Below are 14302 nucleotides of genomic sequence, written 5' to 3'. Positions count from 1 at the left end.
TCCTAGGTTTAAAATATACTTCAAATCAGTGTAGTGAAATTAATTTAATGTTCTCATCAAATAACTTGCAAAGACGGATCAGTTAAGGCCCGCGTTAAGCCATTTTACAGTACTGAAATAGGTAAATTGGAATTGGTACATGCTTCTGGGACATTGCCCTACGCCTGGCTAGGGGGGCTTATTTCCACCCCCTCCCCACCCGTCCTAAACCCCCAGCTGTATTACTGCATATATTACTGCAAGAGTATTTCGCATAGTTCACAAATCATCTTGTTAGGGGTGTGCAAATTGAGGGCGCGACAAATGCGATTTTTATCAGTGGCGACTGATTTGTTTTTTGAAATTGCTCATCAAATCAAAATGCCTTTGTGAGCTGTTGCCTAATTCAGTAATAAAAATGCTCTTTTATGCGCGGTTTGAATGGCAGTTATTTACATATTCTTTCTCACATATAAGGCCTTTTGGAAGACGGATAAAAAAATAACACACTTTGGATTATTCTCAGATCCAATTTTAACAATGGCAGTTTAATGAAAAACTGATAAATTTATGACTATTTTTTTACTGTCTTCAGAGTCAAAAAAGAAGATTGAGTTATTTCCCTTTACCTTACTATAAAAACAGACTTCCGTGCTCAAATCAGATTAGTCTGAAGTCTAAATTTGTTTGTCAGAAGTTTGAATTTGTTTGTCAGAAGTCTGAATTGGTTTGTCAGAAGTCTGAATTTGCTGGTCAGAAGTCTGAATTTGTTTGTCAGAAGTCTGAATTTGCTGGTCAGAAGTCTAAGTTTGTTAGTCTGAAGTCTGAATTTGTTGATCTGAAGTCTGAGCTGGTTAGTCTGAAAAAGAATTTGTTAGTCAGAAGTCTACGTTTGTTAGTCTTAAGTCTAAGTTCTGAAATTGTCAAAGCTTGAATAGTAAGTCTAAATTTAAGAGGCAACGCGTTAAAAAATCTAAAATGGGATAACTTAATTTGTATGATATGTACTTCAACGTATGTTGAACTTGTTTTGAGTTGCCTGTAGGACTTTTTAATTATTTCCAAGTCTTGTTGCGCAGCGATGAGACTTTAAGCACCAATCAAAAAGAACAATATTTACTTTGAACACGAGGTTTTATCCAAGTGTTAGTTACTTTTGTAAAGAAGGAGATAAACACGCGTATGAAAAAAAAATATTAAAAATATATTTAATTAAGTCTTGCATTCGAAAAAATTTTTAGCGACGTAAGAACTTGTTGGGAAAAGCAGAAAATGAGTAAGGATTTCTTTTTTGGAAGTGTTTTTGATCACTAAATTGCTTTAAATTAAATTATTCATTTTTATTGTTTGTTGCTCTGTGATTTGACGTTTGATAGTTATTATATTCGTAAATTAAAAGAAGTTGTAAATGTTGCACTTCATTGCTTTCTAAAAGTAATAAATTAGAACATTTATGCTTATGTTTAGAAATTTACATTCTTGTTGTCATCTGCTGCTTTGGTTGCCTTAATGGAGCCATCCTCCAACCAGACGGTTCCATAGACAGTGGATGTCCTAAAGAAGGAGAATGTAGGTACAACGGTAAATGCTATGCTTCAGGAGCAATTTTGAAAAAAGGTGAATGTGAAGTTATAAAGTGCTCAAAAGGTTCCGAAGTTCATATCGACTTAGTTTGCAATTCTGGTTCCATCTCTACCACCACACTTCCACCGCCAACCCACGTTCATAAAGGATGCACCCACAATGGGGTATTTTACAAAGACGGTGAGAAGATGTCACATTATTACGATAAAACGACGGGAAAATGTCACGGCTTGGTTTGTATCAGTGGCGTTGCTGTTCCCTGGGATACATGGAATTGCAAGAATGTGTAACTAGTTGTGGGACTTTGAACTAACCTTTGGGGTAGTTTTTCACGCAGTGAAATAAATAAATTTATTTTCCCCAATGTTTTTTTTTTATTGTCTGTGCGAACGTGTATAATTTAAGTTAATTTTTATACACCTACGCAATGTTTTCAACAAATATATACGTGTTATAGTAGATTCCGTAAATCGGATTTCCAAGAGAGGTGTCCGACCTAACGATTGTACTAGCTAAACGAAGTTCTTGATCGTCGGACTTTGTCTAAAAACGGATTTTGAAAAAACGTTTTTGCCCTGCATGTTCATGTGCTTATACTTTCTAACAACACACCTTTCCTGAATCAGTTTCCTTTGATGTAGCTACTTCTACTATATCAAATATCGAAATTATAAAATTATAAAAAAAACACGTTATTCCGAAAACGTATATTATGCATACAAAATAATTCATACACACATCAATTTTCCTGTAAATATATCTATATCTTCCCTGGATATTTTTGTACACAAGAAGAACTAAAATGGTGGAAGTTTTATACAACTGAACAATCTGGATCGCCTCTCTATCCGTTCTCAATTTACGAATACGTAAATGCATGTTTTTGTTGTTATTGTATTTGTTGTTGTTGTTGTTGTTGTTGTTGTTGTTGTTGTTGTTGTTGTTGTTGTTGTTGTTGTTGTTGTTGTTGTTGTCGTTGTTGTTGTTGTTGCTGTTTTTGTTTTATAACAACTATTATTCTTTGTGGGTCCTATAACTGGTGCGGCTCTACCATTTAAGTAAAAAGTGTTGTAAATATTTTATAAATTTTCCACATATTTAGTGTGGATTGAAACATTTCTTCTAGCGGTATGTATACATTGATTTTAATTGACAATTAACGGATAATTTAAAACATGTGGAAATGAAGTACTTGAAGTTGGAAAATGTTATCAAAAGTAAAAAAGCACAAAAACATTTCACTTTTCTCAGTCATAAGAGAATGATCTATCTAAATGTCACCGACTAACCTGTTGTATTCGGGCTCACAAATATTGATAAAGAAACACAATATTATTAGCAAAACAAGTACAATTGGCCTATCTGTTCATATTTTTGACCACATTTTTCTTAAGTGAATCAGTTAGGTGAAAAATGATCAATATTGTGTGTTGTGCACAGAGTGTAATCCGAAAGTAATAAAGGTAAACTCCTGTGAGCTTTAAAGCTGCATTCACATGCACGTATTTTTAACGTAAGAGCTGACATAAGGGGAAAAGTTCATTCGTTCTCTTACGCAACATAAAAATTTGACGTAACATGTGACACCACCTACCTAAATTATTTAAGGTCTTACGTGCTGCGTAATCTCTTACGTGCGGTTTTCTTACGAGCAAAAATTATTGCTCGCAAGAAACTGTCTGTAAGCCAAAAGAAGAAAGAAAAAGAAGGAAAAAATTGCGCAATCACGTTCAAATCTCAAAAAAAACATTCGAATTTGAATATAGTCATTTAATTTAGGAGTTAGATTTCAAACTTTTTGAAAATAATCAATGAAGAGGATTTGAGTGTTTCTGTACAAAAGTATACTGTGCTTTATGATAAAGACAAAGAATTCCATCGAGAGGGCATCAAAAAGAATGCAGAATAATAAACAAAATAAGAGCATATTGTCACATATTGTCAATACCATATTCCAGATATAGCTATTTATATAATCATAATTCATTTATATAATCCTGTTTGCAGGTGATAAGGCAAAAAAAAGCATTTACAAGATTGAGAGACAAATACATTATTTAAAGCCACAAAAAAAGCACGTAAAAGGCTTAAAAATTGGCATTCATGCAATGGTTGGATAATTATATTAAACCGAGAAAGTCAAAGAACAACGATGAAATACTGTCCGAAGTATCTGAAGACGAAGATGATATAGAGCCATTCTCAAAAAAGTAGTGAAGATGGAAAATTAATGTGTCAGATTTCAATATTTTTTTCGAATTTTTACAAAATTTAGAGTCTTGACGAAAGGATTTTCATGGTTAGCAGTACAAGACATTTGGATTTTCACATTTTCTATTCTGATAATCAAAAGGATCAGATCAGTGAGTGTAACCTACGTTACAAGGATATAAATCCCTTTTAATTTTTTAAAAATGGTCATGAACGAACAATCTTATTTCAAACCCGAAGGGAAGACTTTAGATATTCACAGTAAAGAAATAGTAGAACACAAACTTATAAAATGAATGTGGAATACAAAGTTATCTTTGGAATGTCAAACCTAAAAATTACAAGAAAAAATTTAAGTTATTTCCATAATACGTTAATCTACCTAACTAACTAAACGAGTACTTAAAACTCGTTAAAATGGGACATGAAAGTTTAAAAAAATATAAGATATCAAAAATCAATGTTGTTTTTAGACATAAGTAACAAAAAAAATCCAAGAGAGAATAAAACAAAATAGTCACGTATGTTACAATTTTTTGAATCTAGATTAAAGTCTATTTGAACTGTTAATTTTTATATTTGTGGTTGTTCACAATCATTGGAACGCTCTGAAGTTATTTCATAACGAAAAATAACACAAACTTTCGAAACAAATCTTAAATGCATTGTTAGCTTGAATCTATTGGCTAAAAATTTCAATTATTATTATAGTCATTTCCATAATTTCTCAAATGTACCTAACTTAACTAAGAAATACTAAAATCGGTTTAAATTGGACATGAATGTTTACATAAAAATAACTTGTCAAAAATCAAAGTAATTTTCAGACGTAATTAACAAAAATGTTTCAAGAAGAAAGAAAGAAATAGTCACGTATGTTACGATGTTTTTGTATCTAGATTGAAGTTTGTTTGCCCCATAAAGTAAATCTAATATTGTTTCCTATTATCAGAACAGTTAGAAGTTACATCATAACGTAGCAAACGTAGTAAAACGTTTTTGGAGAAAGAGCTATGTCTCAAAGATAAGCTGTAACGTATGTTACAAAAATACGTTTACGCAAGTAACTTTGAGAAAATTTGCGGAATTTTCATAATCTTCCGTGGAAAGGTATGAATAGACTATGGCACTTGCATCCTGCTTTGCCCATTCATAGAAATCAGTCGCATCTTGTATGACATACTTTCCATTTTTGACAGCTTGGTCTGATTTTCTCTTTGCCACTCCTCCGATTGGATCACATGGGCCTTTCCCATGGCCAGCCTCCATGTAATTCCACGATGCCATCACGCCAAAATACTCCTCGTGACAGCTAAGTATTTTGAAAATTGTGTTGTTTCTATACTGGCTTGTCGGAGAATCGGTCCAGTAGTGCACCATTTGCAAATTTGGAACAACTTGTTTTAGCAGTGGGACTAATTTAACAATTAGTGTATAGATAAAGGTGGCATCGTGGCGAGATTCATTAGAAATAAATACAAAGCTTTTGTGAGTGCTTTCTTGTGAGCCCGGTTGTTTGTAATACATTACGACAGGATGAATTGTCACCTGAGTTGGGCTCCAGTAGGCAGATTGAATCTCGTTTTGAGATCTGCACCTATAGTCTTCCGCAAAATCCATGTGAATGTACACATGGCTTTGGGGGCAAATTTTCTTTGAGATATTTCTGTTCCTTGAATTGAGCAGCAATCCTGCTGATATGGCTACGGAATATAAGTGTATCCTTGTGTAAAAGAGCTTCGAATTGAGCATGACTGATCGTTTGTGTGATCAATTTCATTTTCTTTGATGCTTTCCCCTTATACGTCACTTCAACTTTTTTCCAAACGTCATATGTGAAGTCATTTTCTTTTATATTGTGAATTATTGAAGAGATTTTCTCATCGCTGTTCTTGACGAAAGCTTCCGGGTTCGTTGGAACTGGTGTTAATTTTCTTAGCATTTTTAGCTTCAAAGCATAGTTTTGATGTTGCGTGCACAAGCAGGTTCTTCTATTGGCAAAGTTGGCAAGAACGAAGTTTTTGGGTCTCATCCGAGCAAAAGATGCGAACGAACACGACATGTTTATATGCTCAGCTACGAACTTTTGATGGAGATTATTCAAATAGTCATTGAGTACTCGCTTTTGGATACGGGGTTTTCCTGTTTTTACTTTTTTGGCGTCACGTTTTCCAGGGAGTGCTGTGGAAGCGTCGTCACGGTTATAAAAGTTAATGACTGCACCATAAACCTTTGGCTCAAATCCTCTTTTCGATTTAGTTGGATTTATCACCTTATTTTGTACTTTCGATAACTTTCTTCGGTCGGTTGCAGTTTAAGTTGCAGCGTAACGCAGAAGTCTATATTTCTTCAAAATTTCGCCACTGATTATTGAACGAATGCTTTTCTTGGAGTTCTTTCTCTCTTTTCCAGCTTCGCGTATCTCACCGGATAAAGTTTCTGCAAACAGTAGTTTTTTTTTATTTCTGCTGCTTCCTTCGGATTAATCCCCGCAGTTCTCATAATTTTATTCGTTTTACTGTTCGGTGTATCCTTTTTTCCACGGGATCGAGCGATTTGCTTTCGAAGAGAATTGCACTTCTTCAAATCTTTCTTTTGATTTTCCAATTTCCCTATCCTTTTGTGTAGCCGATCATCGCTTTGTCGTTTTCGTTTTCTGGATGCCTGGACTTTTTTCGGAAATGGAATTGCTACGATCATCGGTGATATTGTACCATCAGTATCTGCATCCGTGCGTGATGTTATGTAGCTGCTCTCATTTCGAAACTGCTCAAGGAGGGTTTTTGTACGATCACGTGAACGACGAACCCTCTCTTTCACTGCTGTTCTTCTTTTTTTCAATTCATTTTTCGAAAGAGTTGATGTTTTCACATAATTTGCTTTTTCCGTTCCCTGTAATCCTTTTGTTTTTGAGCATTTGATTTCACCATTGTCGTTCTAAAATGTAAAGACATCTTTTTATATATGAAAAACGGAACAAAAGCAACATTGCTTACATTTTAGACTAAACAAGTAGTGTAAACTGGATGAATTTTATGTAACATACGTTACTTTAATACGGTAGACTTAATCACACTTTTCAAACGCATAAAATGTTCCTTGCGCAAAGTAATTGTGGCAATATTGTAAATTACATTTAAAACAGTTTGCAAACACGAAAAAAAGAAGATCGAATGATTATACAAAGAATATCAGTCCTTTTTTCCAACGGTAACGTATGTTGCGCATTTGGGGCGATGTCTTCCATTCATATCACAGAAAGCTTTGGTATACGATGTTAGACCTAAAAACCATGCTGTTCGTGACTTATTAAGTCAATAAAAATATGGCTAAATTTGTAAAGTCATACGGATCACTAAGTTCATGCTATCAAGGATGAGAAAAGTTAGCATTTATATTAGAATTGTAACATACGTTACTATTTCTTTAGTTTCATACAATAGATAATAGCTGAACAAGCTAAGTCATATACATAGTAAATATTCCTAAAGTCTAGGTCATATAATACCTCAAAAAATTAAGTAACTTAGAAGAAAGAACTAAAATCCTTATTCCGATTATAATTATTTTTGACACAGTCATCGTTTACAAAAAAGTAAAGATTCTTACCTCAATAAATACGCAACCAAACTTTTTCTTGAGCCTTCTCTTGTGATCTAACATGAAAGGACAACACAGTCGCCTTGTCAACAAAAATCGAATAATTCTTTTCACAATCGAATGTTATACGTTCTTTTTTCAAACGTTCTATTTTTATGAAACTTATGTTACAAATCGTATGTTATATTTCAACTTTAAGCCGCCTCTATCTTAAAAAATCTTTAATGCATTTAACAACTATTGATAGTTTCTCAAAGATATCCGCTTACTTAATTTTTATCCCGAAAAAAATAACAATTTATGTCAACCCACCCGCAAAGAGTACAGGAAACGTATGTTACATTCTAAAATTGGAAAATCAAATTTTCAACTTCTGACTACAATGAAAACCTGAAAAGTCAAAATATCATAAAAAATATTTTTTAATTTTTTAATTTGATATAACTAGCTTTCAATTTCTCAGAAAAGGGCGTCGTATACTTTTCCATTATATTTATAGGGGCGGTTAAAAAGTCGTAACGGAGGTTACCATCGTTATGAGGACAGATTACAAACTAGTGCAGCTTTTTTATTTTGGGCCAAGGTTTCATGAAATTTTGGGGAAAAACACTTTTTCAATATACTCTCATCATAAAATACTGCTTTCTACTAAAATATAAAACCAATCGGCGCTATCAACCGCCAAACATTGATTTTTTTGCTGGGGACGGGCTTTTTTCCCCAATCAGAGATGCTACTGTTTGAATATCAAGACCAAAAATATTAATATGCCAAAATGTTTTTTTTTTTTTCATCTTTAATCTAATAACTTTTTCCGCATTTTAGAAAAAAAGGTTTTCGAAAAAATATTTCCAATAGAGGTCTGGGCCGTGCCGAACATGGGGGACAGGAATGTCGCACTTTTGTGAGAATGGCTCTATAGATGATTCCGTATCACCGATACATTCTGCAGTCCAGGATACTTAGTCTGATGAACCAGACTCAGAGTTACACCAAGTTCAAGTAGGATAGCATTCTCAAAGAAAAACAAAATGATCAGTTCAAATTGAACATGAAAAACAACATGAGAGAAGTGAAAGAGCTACAAAACCTAGCGAAATAGAACAGGAAAAAATAGCAGTACTTCGTTCAGTCGTAGCTCCAGCCGAAGTTGATAATCATAGAGATGATTGTGATGTATTTGGTGAGCTAGTTGCGAAAAGAATGAGAAAACTGGGTCGTGTAATAGATGAAGACGCAATGGAGATAGTTGGACATAACATAAACATGGTATGTATAAACGCCAAAAGAACCGTGCAAGAAACGGAACCCATTTTTATCCAAATAATACACCACCAGGAAACACAATGTCATACATGAACATGTTAAACTCTTAACTTTGTAACTAATCAAATAAAAACTAAAAATACAATTTCGAATAGGTTTTACATTCTGTGAAGAATTACAATCATGTAAACTCCTCCATTGTCCGGGTACAATATTTCCACTTTTATCTTCACTATCCATAAAACCAAAGGTGTAGCAGGCATTGTCGGTTTGTCTTAAGTAATCATGAAGGACAGTTACTGCTAAAATGATTTTTGCTATCTTTTCTGGTGTAGCATCAATCGATTTTTGAAATACCCTCCATATTGCAACTAAAATGCCGAAGGTATTCTCAATAACTGTGTGAGCACTCGATAATTGATGATTAAAAATCTTTCGAGTTTAAGATGTTAAGCCTTTGCCAGAATAGGGTCTCATCAACCCTTTCGAAAAAGGGAATATCTCATCCCCAAGAAGAAAGTATGGTAATTAGAGGTCATCACTTTCTGGAATTCTTTCAGGGTTGGCTATGCTCATTATTTTGTGCAAATTTTCGACCCATACTCCAATTTTTCAGGACTCCGCTGTCGTCCAACATCAACATGAGTGAAGCAATACCGTGCATCACAAATTCCCAAACGTACCATGCTGAAAAAAGCCCTTATAGTTGTACCAGGGGGAGCCGGAGGATGGTGGTTTTCGAATCGCAACATGTTTTCCATCTAAAGCTCCTAAGCAATGGGGCATGTTCCATAATTAATTGAAATCATCAGAAATATTTTTTCAATCATTAACCGAGGTTGGTGGTTTGACATAATGCGATAATGTATTCCATAGTTCTTCACAAGCCTCATTGATTATACCATTTACAGTTGATCTTCCAAGCTTAAAGAGAAACCCGAGTGAATGTTGACTATCACCTGTAGCTAGAAAACGCAATGTCACTGCCAAGCGCTCTTCAGGGGATATTGGTTCTCGTATGTGAAGTTTTTTGGTTATTTTGTTTCAAATCATTTCTGCCAAGTGGTCGAAACGTTGTGGAGACGTACGAACAAATCTAAACAAAGAATATTTTGCATTTTTTATGTAATTTTACGTAAGCAGCAATTTTACGTAAGCAGCAATTTTACGTAAGTAGTAATTTTATGTAAGCAGCAATTTTACGTAAGCAGCAATTTTACGTAAGCAGCAATTTTACGTAAGCAGCAATTTTACGTAAGTAGTAATTTTATGTAAGCAGTAATTTCACGTAAGCAGCAATTTTACGTAAGCAGCAATTTTACGTAAGTAGTAATTTTATGTAAGCAGCAATTTTACGTAAGCAGCAATTTTACGTAAGTAGTAATTTTTTGTAAGCAGCAATTTTACGTAAGCAGCAATTTTACGTAAGCAGCAATTTTACGTAAGCAGCAATTTTACGTAAGCAGCAATTTTATGTAAGTAGTAATTTTACTAGTTATTTAAACCCGTGGAATAATCCACTTAAATTTTTTGTGCTTCTTATCACAAAAAGGTTTGTTGATAAGGCTGAAAAAGAAACGTTTTAAACAAAATCCCGTGGAGATATCCACTCAAAAACATTTAAAATTTATTCTATGTTTCTTATCACAAAATCATTTGTTGTCAGTTTCATTTTAAAGACGCAAACAAGTAAAACTTTTGAACGAAATTGACAACAATAATAACAACGCTCCCGTCACGGTAAATTTATATTCCCATCCAATAAAATTCCTAACTAATGAAATCACTTTATTTTATCACATGATTTGTTTTAGCCAAGGGACGAAATTCATTGAACCAATATGTTTTTCATTTCAGGAGACAATAGACACGTGCTTAAGGGAAATTAATTACCCGTGACTTTTGTGTAATAAAGTTTACATTATTACACAAAGGTTTTTATGAGAACAATAAAATAAATTAACCAAAAATTTTAAATCAATTTGAAAAAGCACACAAAAGACAGAATAAAAATAAAAGTTTAACAAAAGTGACATATTACCGCGGCTGTTTCTTTAGAAAAACAACACATCCACTTTGCCTGTCACAGAGACACGGAACTGGCGTATTATTATATAGACTAGTCGATTAGGCCCGTGGAAAAATCCACTTAGGCAGAAAAACAATTGAAAAGTTCTGTCATTTGAATTTTGATGACATCAGCAAATATTTCAGTATATTGAATATGCCTTTTACTAAAAAAAATAATCTGAAAATGCATAAAAAGAAAGTATGTAAGTCATAATTTAACAAAAAAGTTCTTAAAATCTAACACAAAATATCAAATGTCAAATCGCATGAAATCCTCCCAACAAAACTTCAGACAAAATATGAAAAACAACGGCGTGCAAGGTGTAAAATCTAGTTAGTAGAAAGTTACAACATTGACAGTCACAACCCAGACAGTTACGACAACAATAATAATAATGTCAGAAATAACACATATCTCAAATATGTATACATCTTATTATGTGATTATGTTGAAAACCTTCAATATTTTAATCTAAAGTGTCGAAAAGAAAGGCTTGCAACAGTAAGCACAGATCTATGAAATAAGTTCTTTACGCATTTTAAACAATATCAAAAAGCCAAACTTAAACAAACACAAAACACCTAAAAACAAAAAGTTAAACTTTGAAAAATCATTTATTCGGTTGCATACCGTCCTCTCCCGCAAAAATATGCACAAAATGTAAAAATTAACCGGTTAACAAAACAATTTTTTGTCTAATGATCCGTACTGACTTTACCAAACATTTTAACCTGAAATGTCGAAAAAGCAATATGCAAGGAGTAAATTTCAAATCAACAAAAATCATTATTTTGAAAACATTGTATATATATATGGTCCTTCCTCACAAAAGTTTACAATAAATGTAGAACACAAAGGTTTATGAGGAGCAAATCAAAATATGAACAAAAATCAGTTCAATTGGCATGTTCTATATTGTCTTCAGCCATAAAATCTTCCACAAAATTGATATGAAACCCATCAAATTCAACTCAGAAAAAGCAGTCATTTAAGTGCATACAAAAATACAACTTGTAGAATATCAAATTATTATTTTTAGTATATATAATTGCATATGGTCCTCCCTCACAACAGTTAAATTTTTGCACTAAATTTGCAACACAAAATACAAATTCTAAATAATTCCTATGGTTTTCCTCAAAAGTTTAATCAAAATATAAAAGATGAGAGGTGAACGACAAAATCAAAGTTTGCAGAATTTAATTATTTTGGTATATATATGTCTATTGATATATGCCCTTTATAACAATATTTCAATCCAAAATTTGAAAAAGAAAAACAGTTTGCAACAAAATCAGTTATTCTGATGATATTGCATACACTTTTTCTCCACAAAAGTGTAAAAAAAGAATGGTTGTAGGAAATACTTCTGATTCAACAAAAATCAGTATTTGCATCTTGTACTCATTAAATATTACCCAAAATTTCAAAAAACTGTGATTTGGAACGCATCAAATTTAAAAATAGAGAGGGATCAGTCATTTCGGTATGTTGTACAGAGTCCTGCCTGGTAAGAATTTAAACAAAATTTAAAAAAAACACAAGTTTTTTCGGTGTTGTACTCCCTCAAAAAAGTTGAAACTTTTCTTAATTGAGACAAAATGCCATAAACAAAAACATTTTAGTCAGAACATCTAGAACAACAAAAATCACTACACTTAAGGTACCAGAATTACTACACGTTAAATAAAAATCGTTTCGTCATATTGCATGTAACCGATGTATATAAGTTTAACACAAAATGTGAAAAATACATTATTTGCATACACAAATTGTGAAAAATACATTATTTGCTTAAAAACAGTCCTTAAACTCTTCTTAAATATTATGTAATACTTTTTTAAAAGTTGTTGTGGCTTGTTAATTTAAGCTTAAAATGTCAATTAAAATAAGTTACAGTCACATTCTTAGCAAAGACCACTAAGATTAGCTTACATGTAAAAAGCAACATAAAACTGAAGCTAACATAAGGTAGCTACAGCAGCTAATAGCTGGTCACTTAAATATAAACTGGAGACTTAGCTAGGTATAAAGAACATGGCTACATATTTATAAATTCCTAGCTACCTAGCTAGTTGTTGTTGGTGTGGTTGATGCTAGCTAACAAACATGTCTCGCATCAATAATATCATCAAAACTTTAAAAAACATAAACAAACCTTACAGAAACCTTTCTATACTTCATTTATATACCATGCCCCTTTTTAAATGCTTTTGTAAAGATTTATTTTGAAGGCAAGAGAAGACAAATGCTTAAAAAGGACAGCCATCTTTTTTGCAAACACAATTTCCGTTACTTTGTGCTAGAACTTCATTTAACAAACCACACAAAACTCGCGGCTTTTCACGACAAAGAAGACATATTTTTTTCGGCAACATCAAAGATTTTTTTCGGCGACATCAAAGGAAAATGACGATATCAACTTTGCCTGTTACAGACACACGGAACTGGCTTATTAATATAGAGATGTAAGCAGTAATTTTACGTAAGTAGTAATTTTATGTAAGCAGTAGTATTGATGATTATCAAGATAACTAATTAGAATAGGTAATAAATGCATAGCATCATGCACTAATTAGAATTTTCAAACTTCTAAAGGCGGTTTTCACTCACACGAACTTGGTCAAATCGATAAACTGACTTGATTGCTCCCTTCTTTTTGTCGATCGATTTGATCGAATCCATCATTTTCGTTTAAGTGGAAATACACCTAAATTAAAAAATTTATTAGAAAGCTTTTAAGGCCATTTCATATTTTTCCAACTTGTTTTTTTGCGGGAGGTAAGCCTAAGTATGTGTAAGTGAACAATGCCGTGTTTAATTCCAAAAATTACTTATTTGCTAACGTTTTTCAAGCTTATTTGCTGCGTACAAATTTATTTCTATCACTGTTCACTAAATTCAGAACACAGTTTGAGCAAATTCCCTTTAGCGTGTAAACCCGTTAAACTCAGGGAAAAATGCTATAATGTCAAATATTGATTGCTAAAGGCGTTGTTATCCATACAAGCCAGTTATTAATAATCACTGAGAGGGCCAACTGTACGAATTTAGAGTTGTTACCATGTACGAATTTAGAACGTTGGTGTTAACTCTCAGTCATCATCTTAGTACTGGCATCATCCTAAAATGACCGTTTTTTCTGTAAAACAAGTGACATTAATTTTTTATATAAGCTATTAGGTTTGGTTAAGTTAATATTTAATGATGTAACATTTTAAACGACTTATCTCATTCAACATATCAAATCAGTGGACATGCTATTGAAATAATTACGATTAAACTTTTAAACGAACAGAAAATTTAAGAAAAGTGAAAAAGTTTTTATTATGAACGAAAAACCTCAGAACAGTGGATATGATATGATGTGTAAATTGTCGTCTTCGGTACAACCACACATTGTCATTATAGGCCACCAGTCAACAGGTGCTTCACGTAGATGTTATTTCACGCCGGTCTACTTAAAACCTTCATACAAGAAGCGACCATATAGAAGAAGACCATTTGATGGCACTATTAGAGGATTCATCTATGGATCATTCGCTTTTTTATGTTGCTGCCTGTCACCAAATTATGCCGACGTTGATTATT

The 14302-nt window shown here is 33.0% G+C and overlaps 1 protein-coding gene across 1 annotated transcript; it reads left to right on the top strand.

Annotated features, from left to right (window-relative positions):
* Positions 1-1098: 1098 nt before the first annotated feature.
* On the top strand, positions 1099-1927 carry LOC130647784 (uncharacterized). The gene is made up of 2 exons (XM_057453754.1): positions 1099-1255; positions 1447-1927. Exons 1-2 carry the CDS (start codon positions 1252-1254, stop codon positions 1851-1853), a joined length of 411 nt encoding a protein of 136 aa, XP_057309737.1. The 5' UTR covers positions 1099-1251; the 3' UTR covers positions 1854-1927.
* The last annotated feature ends 12375 nt before the right edge of the window (positions 1928-14302 follow it).

This window comes from Hydractinia symbiolongicarpus, chromosome 6 (genome assembly GCF_029227915.1).
Source record: "Hydractinia symbiolongicarpus strain clone_291-10 chromosome 6, HSymV2.1, whole genome shotgun sequence".
In the NCBI taxonomy this organism is placed as follows: domain Eukaryota; kingdom Metazoa; phylum Cnidaria; class Hydrozoa; order Anthoathecata; family Hydractiniidae; genus Hydractinia; species Hydractinia symbiolongicarpus.
The sequence above is the reverse complement of the archived record's forward strand: the minus strand, read 5'-3'. Positions and strand labels throughout refer to the sequence as shown.